This window comes from Mustela nigripes, chromosome 13, assembly GCF_022355385.1.
Source record: "Mustela nigripes isolate SB6536 chromosome 13, MUSNIG.SB6536, whole genome shotgun sequence".
In the NCBI taxonomy this organism is placed as follows: domain Eukaryota; kingdom Metazoa; phylum Chordata; class Mammalia; order Carnivora; family Mustelidae; genus Mustela; species Mustela nigripes.
Genome location: NC_081569.1, coordinates 134,549,617 through 134,569,786, shown reverse-complemented (window position 1 = coordinate 134,569,786; position 20,170 = coordinate 134,549,617). Strand labels below are relative to the sequence as shown.

The 20,170-nt window shown below is 38.1% G+C and overlaps 1 protein-coding gene across 1 annotated transcript in view; it reads left to right on the top strand.

Moving 5' to 3' along the window:
• Nucleotides 1-20,170, top strand: part of BTBD7 (BTB domain containing 7) — an 80,005-nt gene that overhangs the window by 16,352 nt on the left and 43,483 nt on the right. Inside the window, exons 2-3 of the mRNA XM_059373858.1 lie at nucleotides 11,667-11,854; nucleotides 12,561-13,640. Of these exons, the coding sequence (XP_059229841.1) occupies nucleotides 11,773-11,854; nucleotides 12,561-13,640 (1,162 nt within the window). The 5' untranslated portion in view covers nucleotides 11,667-11,772. The remainder of the gene's footprint in view (nucleotides 1-11,666; nucleotides 11,855-12,560; nucleotides 13,641-20,170) is intronic.

Sequence of the window (20,170 nt, the reverse complement as noted above, 5' to 3'; positions counted from 1 at the left end):
TCCATATTGTTTCCATATTGTGGGGTGAAAGATGCTGGCAAAATATTACTGCTGAGAAGACATTCATTCCAAAAATGATTACCACATGACAGACCTATCCTCTTCCTCCAAGGTACAATTTTCTTGGCATGGTGAACCCAAAGGTTATTGTCTTTCTTCAGAGAAGGCAGAAATGAAACAACTAATAAAGAGAATCTGTTTCAAGAAGTGATGTCTGAAAATCATAGTTAATAAAGTGCTTTAATATCCAGTATATCTTACTGATATCATATATGAGAGTAACTCAGATACCGTTAGGTGAACACATGAACTCAGACATGTTAAGGATTGGAGGAGAGCTTCAATACCACCCTTGTTTCACCAGGGACTATGCAGTAGTGCAGTTGTGCCAGAAATGGCTTTAGGCCTCAAAAAATAAACAGGGCACCTGGCTGACTCAGTTGGTAGAGCGTATAGTTCTTGCTCCTGGGGTTATGAGTTGAAGCCCCATGTTGGGTATAGAGCTTACTTTGAACAAAGCAAAATGAAACAAAAAGAACTGTCACTTCTTAGACTATCTTTGCAAACGTGGATGACATTGATAAATCATATCCTAAGTCAGAAGTGAATGAATTATGGGGCACCTGGGTGGCTCAGTCAGTTAAGCAGCTGACTCTTGATTTCGGCTCAGGTCATGATCTCAGGGTTGTGAGATTCGAGTCCCACGTTGTGCTTTGTGTTCAGCGGGGAGTCTGCCTTAAGATTCTCTCTCTCCCTGTCCTCCTCTCCCCCACAGTCTCTTTCTGAAATAAATTTTTAGAAAAAAGAAGTAAATGAATTTTATCAAGAGAATGCTATATTTTAATACATATTCGAGTGTTACCTCAAGAGCTGAAATACTAGTATTAGGAAACTCTTGTTTTTAGACTTCTTCCTTTACATATGCTCTGTTTGTATTACTTCTTTTTTGGTATGTCTCTCTGGAACCTCAAACCCATTATCGTTTTTATTCCCAGTTAACACACAAATTGCATGTCTTGTGTTTCTTCTCGGTTCAAAGCATTGCTAACCACCCAGTCATGCCAGATAGACACATCATCATCATTCCTTTCTTCCTTTCCATCAGCCCCTCACCAATTTTGTGGTATGTTTTATGATAAGGATTTCATAGTGGTTTTATTACTTTTTTATTATAGATACCCTAAACAAATGCAAAATAATGTTGTAGCATGCATGCTTACATTGCATAAACAGGACCTAGAGTATCTGTTTCAGTCTTATGTATCTGAACTGCAGTATCCTCTTCCTGTGTTTCTATTACAGCAAGTGAGTAGCACAGGATGAGCGGTGGGGTTGAGGAAGGAGATAGGAAAAATGTTTACCATAGTTCTAAGAAAGGCCGCTACTCATCGTTATAAGGCTAAGAGTTTTGTCTAATTTTCTACTTCTTGTTTTACCTAAGAGGCCTTGTTGGTGTCTCTCTCTAGAGTCCTTCCTAGCTGACATTCTCAAAACCTGTTCATCATCAAACCTACGTCTTGTACTAGCACCTCTGTATACGAGATTCTTTCTAACTGTAGACTTCAGAAGAAATTTAGGAGGAATACTCGATTTGTCATGCAAACAGAGATTCTGAAAGTTTCAGAATGGAGTGGCCCTTATTAAGGCTAATGCCCCATTATAGATAGTTTCCTATCCCTTTTCACTGAAAATTTAAAGTAATAAGGTTTTCTTCCATATTTATTTGGCCTCTCTTAGTCTGAGCCATGTGAGGAAAAATAAAGGTTTAGTACATAATTATCGATAACTTCTAAACTGTTACCATCTTCCCATTTATAAGAACTTGAATAATTCGTGGGACCATTCACATGACTATTCCCTTGATGATCCGGTAGTTTGGAATTTGATGTCCTTAAGAAGACTGCCTCACGTTTCTCATTTGGTTTGTATTCTGCTCCCATGTGCAGGCTTACTGTCAGGCTCACTCAGCATGTTTTCTTATCTCCAATTCTACCACTGGAGCCCATAGAAACTCATGAACAAGAAATACATCCTTGTGTTTTTTATTTTTTATTTTTTTTGTATAACATTTTCCTAAGTTGGTTTTTAGAAAATGTGAGTTTTGGGCTTTGAATGGAGATTATGAGAAATTCCGTGTTTTTTCAATTTACATTCAGTTGCTTCAAATATATTGTTGGTTTCAGCTCTATTTCTCTCAGCAAATCCTTTATAAACTCAAATCTAGATTCAGATTTTCCTTGCCTTCTCTGAATCATTCAGAACTACTTTTTTATACACCACTAAGCTAACAGTAAAGCTGTCCCTGATTAGAACAGAGATTTTACTCATTCACTCAAATATTGTGCGCTTGGCTCAAAACTGGTCTTCCTGTCAGGAACTCAGAAGTTCTAATGGCACCATTATCTTATAAGACTGTTGATTGGGCAGTTCTGTGATCTGTTGTGGAGGGCCTCATAATCACTTCCACCCTTGGCTTAGAAGCCCTTTTTCCTAGCCGTTGGAGGAAATTCTCACTCCTTTAAGAGCTAACTCAGTTTGGGGGATATAGCTGCTAGGAGGAGGCAGCAAGGCATTGGGTATAAGGGATGGCTGGTGCCGGGCAGCTCCCACTGTGGTTGCTGTGGATGTCACTGTTCTGGCCCAAGCTGCCCCACAACGATGTCTCAGTTACTACTACCAGAGGTCCAGACAGGGGGAGAAGCAAAAGCCCAGAGCTGAGAGTCAGGCTTCCAAACGTTTTCAGTCCTGTATTCCCATTTTTCCATTCAGGAGGCTCTTACTCTGAGGTTTTTAGGTCTGGATGGAACATGTTGAATGGGAGTTCTGAGGTGAAGGATGCAGAGTAAGATGCTTATTCACATCTACACTACAGCCACCTGCGTCCTTTACCCGCCTCTTTCCAGGAATTGACCTCAGCTTTAAATGTCTAGAGACTGAATATTTCAGAACACCTCAGCATCTCTAAGGCGTGTCTCATGCAGGCCAGGTCAGACCTGGTGCAAGATGAGGCCCCTCATGAAAACCCTTGTGACGGGCTGCTTCTGCTGTCCACTGTCAGTCCATGGTATCTTCTTCAGTTCTTAATGTGAAGTCAGTGCTAGTGTCCTCATTTTAGGGATTGGGAAAGTCAGGTCCTTGTTAACACTTCCAGGACTATAGCAAGAATGCTCTAAGAAGTCTAACTTGCATGGAGTGTCTTCTGCCTTCAGACCGTGTAGTAATCTTTTAAAACAAATGTAAATGTGCTTCCCTCCTCCTCTTTTATGCTTTGTTCCAGTAGTTCCCCCACTGTGTTCTGAATAAAGGCTCAACACTTCAGTGTGGAATTTGAGGCATTTTGGTCGAACTCCTACCCAGACACTTAAACATATGTACTTCTTGGGCTTTAGACACGTTATTTTTCAATGGTCATGATAATAGTTAACATTTATTCACTCGACTGTCGTGTCTGCTTTGTGTTCTGTGGTGCTGTGGTGGATGGTAAGAAACGTAAGGCAGCCGAGTGCATACCCTTGGGAAGGACACAGTTCAGTGGAGATGTCATTGTATGCTGCAGTAGTAGCAGATCGTAGAGGTGCGGGGCTGTGAGAACTGTGAATGGGACGCTGACTGGGACTGGAGTTACTCCCATTTATTTACCCCTTTTTTTCCTACTTTGAACCACCTTTCCTTTTCTGCTTGGTGCACTCCCATTAATTCTTGAAGGTCTAGCTGTAAACTAGGAAGCCAAAATAGTAGCCTTTCTTTTAATTTCATGAGAAGTCCTCCTATTCTGTGTGTAATCACTGCTGTATTCCCAGGACCTATCAAAGTGCCTTCACATAGCAGGTGCTCAGAATTGGATGGGTGGATGGATGGTTGATCAGGCGTAAACAAGTGTTGTCCTGCCATCAAGGAACACGTGGTCTAGCTATAAATATTCAGAAAGGCACTTTTGCTCTGATTTCATAAGCTACCCTTTCAGTTAAGTCATTTTTTGCCTTATGAGAGAGAGCCTTTTCAGCGCCAAAAGTAACACTGTCAGGTGTGTACTCACTTCCCAGTTCTGGAATGGAACTATATTTGTCTGCTCTGGAAATTTTTCCTTCAAACATTTAGGGGGGAAAAAATTGCAAAGAAAACATCATTCATAGATATGAGAGCCTGAATGCCAAGCCTGGTTCTGCAACTTAAACCAGCTCTGTGACATTGAGTAGCTGACTAAGCTGTCCATGCCTCATTTTCCTAACATTTCAGTCTTTTCTTGTGCAAAATGGGAATAATAATAGACCTGTACCTCACATGGTTGAGAAATTTAAAGAATCAACTCATGTACACTGCTTAAGACTGGCTGGCTGATAGTGGTCAGTAGTTAGGATAATTATAATCATATTGTACATTTATCTCTTCAGAGATAAATCCTATAATCATATTGTACATTTATATTCTATTGTACAGTATTGTACATAGAATATTTTATATTCTGTTGTACATTCTTTGTACATTTATATTCTATAATCATATTGTACATTTATCTCTTCAGAGATAAATTCAGAGATTTAAATTCTAGCCATAACCCTTACACATCAAATTTAAGCATTTAAATATAAGCCAAAGCAATTTTGATAATTCTGGGATATGAGTGATACAGGCTTGAGGGGTCAGTATACTATATTACCTTTCGTATATTTTTGAAATTTTTCATTATATAATTTTAAAATCAGAAATGTGTAAGTTAAGTACAAATAATATTTTTCTAAATATAAAAATTAATTAAGTGTACTAAATTATTTCTGACAAATATTATGCTTTTATGAAATACTGTTTATTTCATTTGACATTGAAATATTTGTATATATTTTATTAGTGACTGATACAATGAGACATTCCTGAAATGGAAAGATTTTGCCAGTCTAAATTTTTTTCCAATGAGTTCTCTGATGCTTGAAGAGAAATACAATAATAGCTAATCTATTTTACTTTACCTGGAAAAGAAATTTCCTTAGGTAAGTCAGTTTTGAACCTTAGCCATAAAGCTTCAAAAGTATATGTTTTTTATGACAATAATTTTTTGATGGCAATGTTTATAAGTCTTTTTTTATTGTAATAGAATACATATAATGTGTAATGCATGTATGTATAAAATTTACCATCCTGACCATTTTTTAACTGTGTTCAGTGGTATCACATACATTCCTATTGTAGAACCACCACCACCATCGGCCTCTGGAATTCTTTCCTCTTCCCCACCTGAATCTCTCTACCCAGTAAACACTGACTGCCCATACTCTCCCTCCTCCCAGCCCCTGACAAGTATCGTTCTACTTTTTCTCTGTAATTTTGACTACTCTGAGTGCCTCATGTAAAGGGCATCCACCATCCAATATCTGTCTTTCTATAGCCGACTTATTTCACTTAGCATAATGTCTTCAAGGTTCTTCTGTGTTGAAGCGTATATCAGAATTTCCTTCTTTTTAAATTTAAGGCTGAATAGTATTCCATTGTATGTATATACCACACTTTGCTTATTTATCTGCCAAATAATATTCCATGATCTATATATACCACATTTTGCTTATTCATCCATTTGTTGATGAACTTTTGGGTTGCTTCCACATTTTTAGCTGCTGGGAATAATGCTACTGTGAACATCAGAGTACATGTCTTGAAACCCTGCTTTCAGTTCTTTTGGGTATATAGCCAGAAGTGAAACTGCTGGAACATACAGTAAATCTGATTTTAATTTTTGAGGAACCTCCATACTGTTTTCCACAGTGGCATTTTCATAACATACCACTTTATATTCCTACCAAGAATACACAGAAGTTCCAGTTTCTCCATCCTTGCCAATACTTTTCTGTTCTATTGATCATTGCCATCCTAATAGGAGTGAGGTGGTACCTCATTGTGGTTCTGATTTGCATTTCCCTGACGATGTGTTTTCATGTGCTTATTTGGCGATCCATATATCTTCTTTGGAGAAATGTCTATGTAAGACCTTTTCCCATCTTTTAATCTGTTTGGTTTTTTGGGTTGTTGAGTTGTAGGAATTCTCTACGTCTTCTGGATAATAATCTTCTATCAGTGTATAATATGTAAATATTTTCTCCCATTCCATGAGGTTATAATTCAGTTTCAAAAACAAGGTCGACCAAAGGAAAGTCGAAGGCCCTTTCTAGCTCCCATCACTCTGGCTTCTCTGCCTTAATAAATATGTTTACTGGAACATAGTTTTGCCTTAAGCTGCTGCTATAAACACTGTTGTTCTTTGCCATTGGAACGAGTGGGGTTTGTGGTTCCAGGTGGAGGTCATCTGCCTCTGTAATAGATGGTCCCCGAGGACACATATAATAAAGCTGGTTGGTGGCTTTCTGAACTCCCAGTCTGGTCTCACCCTTTTGAAGAGATCTTCAGATAGTAAGGGTCACTGCTGATTATGCTTCTGACTTAACTGTTCACAGTTGCTTTTTGGGTTTTGTGGTTTCTTTTCTATCCAAGGATAGAATTGGAAGATTTACAAAGTAATCCTGGCTCTTTCACTTAATATCTCTGAGACCTTGGACAAGGTATTAACCTTTAAGACTCATTAGTAAAAAAGTTACTGAAAGAATTACATGGGTTAATACATGTAATGTTGTAAGAACAGAGTCTAGAACATAGTAAAACCTCAGTAAATGTGGCTTGTTATGTTGGGTAAAACGTACTTGGGGAATGAGGTGGACATAAGTCTTAAACTATTCTAACTTGAGTTTTCAGAGGCTTTTTTTTTTTTCCTTTATTAAACTTTGTCTTATTTCTAGCTCTGGAAGTGTGAGATTTGGGTATGGGGTAGCCATTCATTCCACTTGGCCCCACTAGACCCGGGCTATATATGTTGTGGCATCTCATCTAGTTTGTACCCCTTTTCACTCAAGCATTCTGGTGTGATCGTACATTATATGGTCACCTTAGATTTGACAAAAATGAAGGATTACCATAGTTTTGCATTTCTCTTCCCTTATAAATTGTTTTTCATATTCACATGTGCCACACCTTCCTATCCTCCTATCCTTCTATAATCATAGCTAATAATCAGACTAAGGAGAAAACATGTTTAAAACCCAAAATCTAATTGCCTTTTTTCCCCTCTATACACTAACATTTAATATAGAAATAACCCCCTTCTCCATCCACATTCCAAACCAATAAGTCATACAACTTCAGTGAATTCGAACAACATTCAGTGAGACATTAAATAAATGATACAGGTACCCTGTATCAGCTTTTTTATTTTATAGATGCCAAAATCCACACATCCCAGTTTCAGAGATTCATAGAAGTTAAATGTGACTTATCCTGTACAAGTGGTACACTAGGTCACTTGATGCCCATTGTTCTCTCTACTGTGTAAAGCAGTAAAAAGTGTTTTTATGGCAAAGGTCAAGATTTTCCGAAGTGTGTCATACAAGCACATTCCTTTAATGTTCTGTGGGACAAAGGCGCTCCCTTAGAACATTGCTGAATACTTCCTCCTGGAGGTTCGCAATGCACCTTAGCACTTTAAAGATTCTAAAACATTCTGAAGTAAAGAGACCTGTCGGTTTTTGTTTAATCCTGAATTTTCCAAACTTTGGGAAAACACCTTGGAAATGCTGGTCAGGGTTTTTTGGAAGGCAGAGAGGTTGATTTTTTTCTAAAAATAATCTCGTGGGATTGTTAATTCTGTTACCTTCAGTATCATTTTTCCCCTTCAGTTGGGTCTGCTGCAATCACTGAAGCTTGTTTTAAGCCAGTTAGATCATTTGATTGAGATAGGTCATATTGACTGTTAACAGAGAGCGCTCTTCCAGAATGATGATTCTAGAAAAAAGATTTATCAGTTTTCTAGGGCCATTTGCATCCTCTGGGCCCTCTCTTTTCCTTTCCTTTCCTTTCCTGTCATGTAATCCAAAAATTGGATTTCATCCTGTTTTATGTAGGAGACAGACAAAACTTGCCTAGAATGAAAACATTCCTGAGAGTTTTAACTCTGACTTATTCTCATTTCCAGCATCTAAAGGCAGTGGGCTGGATTAAGAACTAAATAACATAATACTGTGTTCCATATAGCATAGGGTTTTGGTTACTTAATAAATAAAATTATTCCTTGAGAATTTTGAGAAATGGGGTTTTAGTACTATAACTGCACAGTCAGGATTACCCCCAGGATTTGAAACTGGGGACATAAGGTGGACTTAAGGGTTATATCCTATCCTGAAAAATCTCTCCCACTAAGTCTTTCCAAGACCTATGTTTATTTTAGTATTGGAGCTCCAGTAGGAAATACGAATGTTGCCCAGATCGGTTCATCTTGAAGAGGATTCCCATTGACTAGCAATAACCAGGAAGAGACTCTATCCCTAAGTCCCAAAGACATTTTATTTCAAGTCACCTCTCCAGGGTGAGACCCCAGCTGTCCCTATGGTGCTAATTACAGTGGTACTTGTCCAAGCATCTTTATATCAGCCTGTGACTTCCCTAATGCTTGCTAGGTGGTCTTGTTCTCCAGTGGGACTGATGATGTTTTGTAACCTTTGAATGTTTGCTTTAGAATATCTAATTACACTCACCATAAAACTGAGCTTTTTAAAAAAAGAAGAAAGGAAAAAGAAAAAAAGTCATTTTTGACATGGTTTAAATTTCAGACAGACCAGGGTGACAGTGTTTTGTGTCCCTATAAATCTTGCAGAATTCTCAGATGAAAATAATTCTTGGGGCACCTGGGTGGCTCAGTGAGTTAAAGCCTCTGCCTTTGGCTCAGGTCATGGTCTCAGGGACCTGGGATCGAGCCCCACATCGGGCTCTCTGCTCAGCAGGAAGCCTGCTTCTCCCTCTCTCTCTGCCTGCCTCTCTGCCTACTTATGATCTCTGTCTGTCAAATAAATAAAATCTTTGAAAAAGAAAAAAAAATTCTTCCATGTGTATGTGCATACTTCATTACAGTGTGACAGAGTTAGAGTAGGAACTCTGTCCACTTTACTTTGGACACTGATTTTTCTTCATCTCGAAACATGGCACCATTCTTGTTTCAGCAATATACTCAGCCATGTTAGTGAGTTTGCTCTGCAGTCTTTAAAAATTAAAAAGCAAACAGGGGCACCTGGTTTGCTCAGTCGGTAAAGTGTTCTGTTCTTGATTTCGGCTCAGATCATGGTCTCAGGGTCATGAGATTAAGCCCCAGTCAGGCTCCACGCTCAGTGAGGAGTCTTGGAAATTCTCTCTCTCCTCCCCCTGCTTGTGCACACACATATACACACACACTCTCTCTCTCTCTCTCTTTCTCTGTCTCTCAAAATAAATAATAGCAAACAAAAATGAAGCAATATGTAACTTCAAGAATGAGTAAAGAAGGAAGTGAGAAGAGACGTGCCATAAGAGGGACATCTTACCAGCACTTTTTACCGTCCATTACTTCCAGATTCAAAGCTCATCTTTTTAATCTTTTTTCTCTCATTTTGATAAAGGCTTTTGTTTTTCATAATGCTTTTATTCTGCATTCTGAACATATTCCAAATTTGAAAAAGAATTCTCTGTGCTGTTTTTGTGTTTTAACTACAAATCTTCAGTGAGAAAAGGATTTGACCTATGAATGAGGCCACAAACTTGGCTTCCAGGACTCTGGTTTTTTCTTTTCTTTTCTTTTTAAGATTTTATTTATGTATTTGACACCTTGAGAGAGAGAGAGCGCGCGCACACACACAGAGGCAGGGAGAGCAGCAGCAGAAGAGAGAGAAGCAGGCTTTCCACTGAGCAGGGAGCCCAGTGTGGGACTTGATCTCAGCACCCTGGAATCATGACCTAAGCCAAAGGCAGATGCTTAACGGAGTCACCCAGGTGCCCCGAATCTAGTTTTTTCTAAAGAACCACTAGAAGTACCTGCTGGAACCTTAAATGCTTTTAAGGAGTTATTAAAAATCTTTGAAAAGCTATTTCAAATCCTAGTTTGAAAACTAGGATTTATTAGACCCACTTTATTTTTTCTTTTTAAGATTTTATTAATCTATTAGAGAGAGAGAATGAGTGAAAGAGAGCATGTGAGCAAGGGGAGTGGGAGAGGGAGAAGCAGACTTCGCACTGAGCAGGGAGCCTAATGTGGGGCTCAATCCCAGGACCCTAAGATCATGACATGAGCTGAAGGCAGCCGCTCAACCAACTGAGCCACCCAGGTGCCCCAGACCAACTGTTTTTTAAGTTTGAACTGAAATTAACACAGGCAGATTTAATTTTCCATTTTATAAGAATTGACAACATTTAATGTTAACTATACTTCAATGAAAAAGGTTTTTTGTAAATTGACCGTGTTCAAAATTACCCAAAAAGGCAGCCTTTTCTACATATCTAATATTTAGGAATAGAGAACTGAATTTACTCACATTAAGCATCAAACTTCAAAAAAACTGACTTTGCTGGAAGAAGTAATTTTCTTGACCATTTAATGTTTACAAAATAGTCAGTTATTAAACTCTTTGGCTTTCTTGCTAGGTAGTTCTTAAAGAATGCACTGTCAAATTCCTGTCTACCCATAGCCTTTCTGACTTCAGTAGCAGGCACCCAGAGTAAAAAGTCTAATAACATGCTGTGTTTTCCTTGGTAGGTAGGTGAATTTCAACTAAGAAATTGGCTTGTGTGAGTGAATGATTTGGCATAATATCCAGTGTATAGAAGGTTTCCAAGTCTTGAGCACCATAGGTAGATCATTCTATGCTTAAATTCTCATAAATATGGTGGAAAAGATTGAGGGAAGCAAAGATGCTAACAGTGATTTTCTTAAAGTTGAATTCCTGGGGTTATTCTGACAGTAACAGAGATGAAAATAAATCCCGAGACTCTTGACACAGTTCTGTTTTCTAGCAGATTTTTTGTGATTTTGCATGTGTGTATTTATTATTTGTTAAAATGCTTCATTCTTCTTTACAAGGCTAGATTACCTCCTGGTTGGTTTTGTAACCATTCCAATAATAGATTGTAAATTGTGTTCTCTCTTAAACAATTATCCCTCTTAGGTAAATTTTATATATCCAGATGCTATACAGATACAGTATTCCTATTAACCCTGTTGTCTGATCTTAAAGTGTCTTCTCTTTGTGTGTATATCTTCTGCTGGCAGCTGTGAGAGTTAGGGTTCCATGGTGTGGAATTTTTTCTGTAATTGTTAACATTACCACTTATGGGTACTGCCCTGTCCATGTTAAGTCATAATATCAGGTACTAGAAAGCAGTATTTTTATTTCAGGGCTTCATGAGGAGGTCTGCCTCTAATACCAACCTCTTTGATGTTTATAAATTGCTTAGAATGTTGGATTATAATGACTAATGGTTGCTTCTAAAGAGTAAGAAAAAAAATTGAAAAATTTTTTAGTCTCTAAATACTTTACCCTGTGATTTGAAATACTCTTTCCATAATTATATATTTAAATTAGTCTGATTTGTTACTTTTCGCTGCCTTAGAAAGTATATAATTGGTACATTTTATGGCTTAAAATTGCAGCTACCACTGATTCATAATTCAAGTTTAACTATTTGTTTACATTTTCTGAAATTTTTACATGTGAATTTGACAGCACATCATTTGCAAATAAAAGCAGTTTTCACTAGCTTGCTTTTTTTTAAGTGTGCAATTTGAGATACATTTGAAAAAATGAATAAAATTATTTTTGTTTCATATCAAGAAATGGATGAAAAGAGGCTGCTGGATCCAGGGTTGAAAGTTCGTAAAGGCCTCTGGGATTACACTCTGAAGAACCAGCAGGTGGAATGCCTGAGTGACTGAAGAAAATGGGTGCTAATGCATCTAACTATCCTCATTCATGTTCCCCGAGGGTAGGGGGAAATTCTCAAGCCCAACAGACTTTTATAGGTAACTGTTTCAGTTTTTCTAATTTCTTTTTTTGTTAATATAAATAGAATTGTATTTTCAGTGGTCTTTCTGGATGAAAGGAGAATTTAACAGTGAAAAAGTTATAGATAATAATTCTGCAACATCCAGCTTTTTACCCGACAAATGTAAATTGGTCTTGTATGATTTTTATCCTGATCAAGGTCCTATAACACCATTGATTTTTTCTCTGGTGTCTTAGCTAGAATTGCCAGTTGCCCTCAAAAACCTGGCAATCTCCATTGGTGTAAAAATTGTGAAATACAAGCTTCTTGCATCCTGGCCCATTTACTTTCCCCAGTGCAAAGCAGCCTTGGTGTAATTAGGAAGAAGAAAAAATCACAATTATATACAAGTAGTATTCTTAATTTACAAATCTGCTTTACTCTCATTTCCTAAAAATCCTTAATTAAAATCTGTGATATCTGGTTTTTGAAAGCCAAAGAACCAAAAGCATTTTGTCAAGTAAAAAATAATCTGTTAGTCTCTATTCCTTATTTAATATAGAAGTAAATTATTTGAACTTTTTAATAACTTTATTTATAGAAACAGAAGTCAGTTTTATTTGAATGATTCAGGAATGTCTGTTGGTAAAAATTTTTAGCATAAAGTATGTGTTAAAGTGAACATTGAAAATGAATGTTAGGAACAAAGAAACAAATTTTCATTTGTTTGATTTCCTTCTTAGGGACATCATCCTATTCTCAGCAAGGCTATGGTTGTGAATCAAAATTATATAGCCTTGACCATGGCCATGAGAAACCACAAGACAAAAAAAAGAGAACCTCTGGCCTTGCCACCCTCAAAAAGAAGTTTATTAAGCGTCGAAAATCTAATAGGTCTGCCGATCACGCCAAGCAGATGCGAGAACTCCTCTCTGGGTGGGATGTTAGAGATGTTAATGCTTTAGTGGAGGAATATGAGGGAACTTCAGCCTTAAAGGAGCTTTCTCTACAAGCCAGTTTGGCTAGACCAGAAGCTCGGACATTGCAGAAAGATATGGCCGATCTTTATGAGTACAAGTATTGTACCGACGTAGACTTAATATTTCAAGAAACTTGTTTTCCTGTTCATCGTGCCATTTTGGCAGCAAGGTGTCCGTTTTTTAAAACACTGCTTTCTTCCTCACCGGAGTATGGGGCAGAGATCATTATGGACATCAATACAGCTGGTATAGACATGCCCATGTTTTCTGCTTTGCTACACTACCTTTATACAGGAGAGTTTGGAATGGAGGACTCAAGGTTTCAAAATGTTGATATCCTCGTTCAGCTTAGTGAAGAATTTGGAACACCGAATTCCCTTGATGTAGATATGCGTGGACTTTTTGATTACATGTGTTATTATGATGTCGTCCTTAGTTTTTCTTCAGACTCTGAACTGGTTGAAGCTTTTGGTGGAAATCAGAACTGTTTAGATGAAGAGCTCAAAGCTCACAAGGCTATTATTTCAGCACGGTCCCCATTTTTTCGGAATTTATTACAAAGAAGGATACGGACTGGTGAAGAAATCACAGATCGAACTTTGCGGACTCCCACAAGAATTATATTAGATGAGTCCATTATACCAAAAAAATATGCGAAAGTGATATTACACTGTATGTATACTGATGTGGTGGACCTCTCCGTTTTGCACTGTAGCCCCACGGTGGGGAGTCTCAGTGAGGTTCAGGCTCTCGTCGCAGGAAAGCCAAACATGACCAGGGCAGAAGAAGCCATGGAACTTTACCACATAGCACTGTTCTTGGAATTTAACATGCTTGCACAAGGTATGAAATTCTGGTTTTTAATTTTGATTTCTAGAATTATATATTTGTCTTCCTGTGAAAACACAGCCAATATGTTCCATGATTTCACTGTTTGGGATGTGTGTGGGTCGGTTATTTTCTATAGTTAAGGAATCTGAGAAAGAATTGAGGGTCAGTATTAATGTGGGTATTCATTTAGTACTAAAACCAAGCATTCAAAACTAGTGACTAAGAGCAATAGATGAGATGTGAGGCTCTTAATTCCTAATGTAAGATGATAGGTGTAGGAATATACAACTATCACCTGCACCCTGTCTGTGCCCAAGCTTTGAACTAGCCTTGTTTCCCAGATTTCATGGTTAGTCTTGATCTAGGACTCCTGAGATAACTTAAGAGTCACATTTTTATACTCAGTAACTTATTGATGTTTGAATGTTTAGAAAAAGAATGAAACTTCATTCCAAAAATGAAAATAGTCACATTTAGATACAAGTTTATTTGAATCAAAGAATTAGAGTTTCTGATTTAAATTTTTAAATATTCTGTATCTTCTTTTCAAACTCAACTCCTACATCTAGCAACAGCCTACATTGTGTAAGGCACAGTCAGCGCTAGACTCGTGAGCCTTCTTCATTTAATCTAAACTAAAACTTTTAGGTAGGGAAAGCACATTTTTTGGGTTATAGGCAAATGAATACATGAAGGTAACTTTAAAAGAATTATATATTTATTGGTAAACATTAGAATCTTAACATTTCAGAGGTGGAAAGAGACCTTCCACACGGAACAAAGGGAATCTGTGGTCTTGAAGAATGCATTCTTTGCTTTTGGTAGCCATATGTTTTAAAACAAAAAAAAACAAGACAAGCTATATGACATGAAATTACTTGAGAAATTTAGCTAATGAGAATTTGCTAAAAGGACATTAGAAGTTGCCAGTCAGAAGACAATGTTAATGGCTGGGGCAAGAGACAGGAATTTAATGAACTAAGAAATAATGAAAACTACACACATTTTTCTAACTTGAAAATAAAAATGTGTGTTGTATGGCTTAGTCAACAAATTAATAGGACTTTGAGAAATAAAAGCTTCAGCTAAATAACAGTAAGAAATGAATTACATGAGAGGAATTATACAGAAGAAGGCATTGATAAACCTGAGTGAAAAAAAGTTGAGATTTCTGTTACATAAAGTTTCTTTTAAAAATCGTATTTTACCATTATTTTTTTAGTGATAATACTAATTTAGTTTTGTTACCACAACTTAAATGTTGTTAAAATGTTTTTACCTGTTTAAAACAAGAATCATTACATTAATAATAATAGGTGGGTGCCTGAGTGGCTCAATGGGTTAAGCGTCTGCCTTCAGCGCAGGGTCCTGGGATTGAGCCCCGCGTAGGGCTCTCCTCAGCAGGGAGCCTACTTCCTCCTCTCTCTCTGCCTGCTCTCTCCCTGCTTGTGATTTCTGTCTGTCAAATGAATAAATAAAATCTTAAAAAAAAATAAAAATAATAATAGGCTATTTTGATGTCAGACTGTAGGAAAATAACATTATCAAAAATAACCTAGCAGCATTGGGGCTCCTGGATGGCTCAGTGGGTAGAACCTCTGCCTTCGACTCAGGTCATGATCTCAGGGTCCTGGGATTGAGCCATGAATTGGGCTCTCTGCTCGGTGGGGAGCCTGCTCCGCCCCCCGCCACTGCCTGCCTCTCTGCCTACTTGTGATCTCTCTCTCTCTGTCAAATAAATAAATAAAATCCTAAAAAAAAAATAATAATAATAACCTAGAGCTTGACCTACCACTATTCTATAAAACCAAATTTGTCAGAAAATTCCTCTACAGAAAAATTTGAAGGTTGTGACATTGCTTAAAAGGTGTAACAACCTCTGTTTCTCAAATTGGTTTTGTTTTTTGACATGTTTAAATAGTAAGAAACCAAAGTGTATTATATATACTCTGCTGCATTTTTGTTTTGTTTTTTTTTTTAAGATTTTATTTATTTACTTGAGAGAGAGAGTGAGAGAGAGAGCACAAGTGGCAGAGGGAGGAGCAGGCTCCCCACTGATCAGGGAGCCCAATGTGGGGCTCAGTCCTGGGACACTAGGATCATCACTCCGGCTGAAGACCCTTAACCAACTGAGCCACCCAGCCGCCCCACTTTGCTGTTTTTAAAAAATGGGAAAACATCCCCTAATACAGTTCTTTGGGGATTTGTTGTTTTAAGTTTTGAGTGAAAAGTAAAATTGTGGGGCGCCTGGGTAGCTCAGTGGGCTAAAGCCTCTGCCTTCAGCTCAGATCATGATCCCAGGATACTGGGATCGAGCCCCACATTGGGCTCTCTGCTCAGCAGAGAGCTTGCTTTCCCACTCTCTCTCTGCCTGCCTCTCTGCCTGCTTCTGATCTCTGTCTTCCAAATAAATAAATAAAATCTAAAAAAAATAAAAAATAAAAAAAAAATAAAAGTAAAATTGTGAGGCAGCTCTCTTGGCTCTTAGGTAATACTTAGTCTAGAGTTCTTTTTATGTTAAGTGAGTTTAAATATTTTTTTATCATTTAGCTAGAAATTGTTTTTTAATGTATTTAAAGATCTAAAATTATACTCCTTGTATTGCCTTAGTCTTGGTTACTGTAATATATGTGTATGTATATATATATATATATATATATATATATATTCCCTTAAACTTGGGTGTACATGGCTCTCTGTTTCCTTTCAGTATTCAGAATACAGAGTTTAGCTTATTTGGTGTTTTGATTTTTGCACTCCATTGTAGGCCTTATTTTTCCCCTATGCCTATGATACTGTTCATTTTAGTGTTTATAGCAGACCATGCCTTCAGCATAATTTTTACCCCATTTTTGTGGGAAGGAGAATATTTGGTCACTGAGAGAGGAATTATATACCATGAAGTTTAAGAGCTCAAGCTCTGGGGCACCTGGGTGGCTCAGTGGTTTAAGCCTCTGCCTTCGGCTCAGGTCATGATCTCAGGGCCCTGGGATCATGCCCCACATCGGGCTCTCTGCTCAGGGGGTGCCTGCTTCCCCTCTCTCTCTCTGCCTGCCTCTCTGCCTACTTGTGATCTCTCTCTGTCTATCAAATAAATAAATAAAAATCTTAAAAAAAAAAAAAAGAGCTCAAGCTCTGGAACCAGACAAACTGGATTTGAATCCTTCACTACCATGTTTTAATGTGTTTGACCTCAGAGCAAGTCACCTTTCTAAGCTTCTATTTTCTCATTTATAAAATAAGAATAGTAACCCTGTAAAGCAGGATTATGAGAGTTAAAGGAAATAATGTATGTTAGGTGCTCTGACTGGCACCTGATACGTAATTAGCATTCCATAAATATTAGCCGTTAAATGATAATCATCAGAACATATTTCATTCACTACCACATTGTTTTCTAAAACTAACTTTTAATAAATAAAAAAAAATTTTTTTTAAAGGAGGGGTGGGACAACTGGGTGGCTCAGTTGGTTAATTGTCTGCCTTCTACCCAGGTCATAATCCCAGGGTCCGGGGATTGAGTCCCTTGTTCAAAAAGGAGCCTGCTTCTCCCTCTGCCCGCCGCTCTGCTTGTGTGCTCGCTCGCTCGCTCTCTCTGACAAGTAAATAAAATCTTTAGGGGCACCCAGGTGGCTCAGATGGTTAAGCCTCTGCTTTCAGCTCAGGTCATGATCCCAGAGTCCTGGGATCAAGTCCCGAGTCAGGCTCCTTGCCCAGCAGGGAACCTGCTTCTCCCTCTCCCTCTGCTGCTCCCCCTGCTTTTGTGTGCTATCTCTCTTTCTCTGTGTCAAATAAAATCTTTTTAAAAAATAAATATTTAAAAATATAAAACTTTTATGTTCAAAAAATAATTTTATAACTATTGATTAAACTTAATACTAAGCATATTTTGCAGATTTTTACTTGGCTATTACTGAATTTAAAATTTTCTTATAATTTTATCACTTGTAAGATGGTACATCTTGTCAGACTATTCGTAAATATCTGGTTATTTGTCATAATACAATTGGTTTTTCTCAGCTGGGGTTCTACAAGCAGATTAAGCCTGTAATACTCTGAGGCATCTATTGTGTGTAATGAATTAGCAGCTCTTTGTTACATCCAGCATGGTAATAGTATATATCATTTTGGAGAGAATTAAGAAAATAGTCACCAAAAGCATCTGTGTTCTATGATAGATGAGGGCTTAACTTTAAGGAACATTGTGAGACTAGCCTGTTGGGCAGCTTGACGGTAGGACCTTATTCTTAGAATTAATGACTGTTACGTTTTATTCCTAATTAGATTTAACTTCAAAAGTTAAAGCCAGGGCGCCTGGGTGGCTCAGTGGGTTAAGCCACTGCCTTCGGCTCAGGTCATGATCTCAGAGTCCTGGGATCGAGTCCCACATCGGGCTCTCTGCTCAGCAGAGAGCCTGCTTCCCTCTCTCTCTCTGCCTGCCTCTCCATGTACTTGTGATTTCTCTCTGTCAAATAAATAAATAAAATCTTTAAAAAAAAAAAAAAAAGTTAAAGCCAGTTTTAAAAAGAAATAAAATCTGTCAAGGGAGGCTGGGACCTTGAGACTAAATGTGTCCTTCAAGATGGAGAGGTGATTTAACAGTTTCAAGAGCATCATAAAAAGAGGCGGTATAGGCAGACAGCCAGAATGGTCTGGATAAAAGTGCACATTCCTGGCCTACACTGAGAATGCATTTTATTCAGACAAGTAGGCAGTCACTATTAGGGAGGTCAGTTAATAGGTAATGGGGCCTCAACTTACTGGCCTGGCATTTTAGGATAAGCTTTAATTTCAGTTGATTTCCTGTATAACAGATTAAACATAAGTTTATTTCTGGCTCCTCCAAAGCCCTAATGGCATAATGAAGGAATAAAACAAATATAAGGACATAGATACCCGAGAAGAAAACAACAGTGGAGAAAGGATACTGAAATTTTTGGAAGCTAGAAAGCAAACAAGGACTGATCACTGACTTAACAGAGGAGAGGTCTGTAATAGAGCCTGTAAAGGGGGCGACTCAGGATAACAGAGGCAGTTCACAAGGGGTACTTGGTACTCTGGGAAGAAGGGATAAGTGCGGCCACTGAAAAAGGAGATTTGATTTTAAGTCTGAAAACTGAATGAATCAACCTCCCCAACCCCCGACCGTGGAATTCACCTTTATAGATGGTATCAGAAAGGAATGGGGTTTTGTTTTACTCCGTATAGTGAGCTGGTTTTCTGAGTACCCTCTATTAAACATCCATATTCTCTTTTGATATTTGCTACCTTTTTTTAAGTTCTCTAGTATATTTGGGTCAGTACTTTCTCCGTTTTGTTTCAGGGGTCTTGCATCAGTATCACTTGTGCCTCTTGGCAAATCCTAACCTGCCCCTTCAGTTCCCTTCTCTACCCTCCCCCCACCCAACCAAACACAAGGAACCTCGAGCTTTATTTTCTAAAGAAATCAAACTAGAAAGATTTCACATCTGGAAATAGCTACGAAAAGGGTGGGTGGAGATGTGGGGTAAAGCACCAAGGTTGAAATCTGAATTTATGTCAAAGCCTACAAAGTAAATGACAAAAATCACTCCCATTCCCCTGCTCTAGTCCATGCCAGGCAGATACAAGATGAAAAATCTAGAAATGGTGAACAGCCCAAGAGCATATAGACTGATGGAGACTGATGTCGTGGAGTTCCGTGATGAAGTTATGCTCAGGAGTTAACATGGTGAAAAAACCAGTTTGTCTTCCAGTTTTTCTAGAAGACTATGGTCAGCAGTCCTGCTTTTGCAGCAGAGCTTCCACATAGCAGTTCAGTGTTGCATTCATAAATACAAAAACCCGTCTGAGGCTCACTGGACATTTGGAGAAAGCTTCCAAATTAAGACAGAGGACAGAACAAAAAGAACAAAGTATCAGAAGAAACTAGAAGAAAACTTCAACAGAAGCAAAATGCCTGGGCGCCTGGGTGGCTCAGTGGGTTAAGCCTCTGCCTTTGACTCAGGTCATGATCTCAGGGTTCTGGAATCAAACCCTGCATCCCGCTCTCTGCTCAGCAGGGAACCTGCTTCCCCCGCCCCGCCACCGCCTGCCTCTCTGCCTACTTGTGCTCTCTCTATCAAATAAGTGAATAAAATCTTAAAAAAAAAAAAAAATAGAAGCAAAATGCGCTTATGTAAGAGAGTGCTTTGTTGAATCAATGAGACATAAATAGGATACTATAAGAGTACAGACAGGAACTCTTGGAAATAAGGTAGCAGAAATGAAAAATAATTTAATAGAAGGATTGAAAGGTGAAATTGAAGAAACCTTTAAAAACGAATAACTGAGAGATGGGCAACAGTGGAGACAAATAAGAAAACTTATAGTATTGGTCTAGAAGGTATAACAGTTTAACAAGTGGTGGTTTTAGAAACATACCAGAGAAAATGGAAGAGAAGCCAATATCTGAGGAGTAATATAAGAAATACTGCTAAAGGAATTTCTGTATTAAAAAGTCTTATCCTAGGGTGCTTAGGTGGCTTGGTTGGTTAAGTGTCCGACTCTTGATCTCAGCTTGG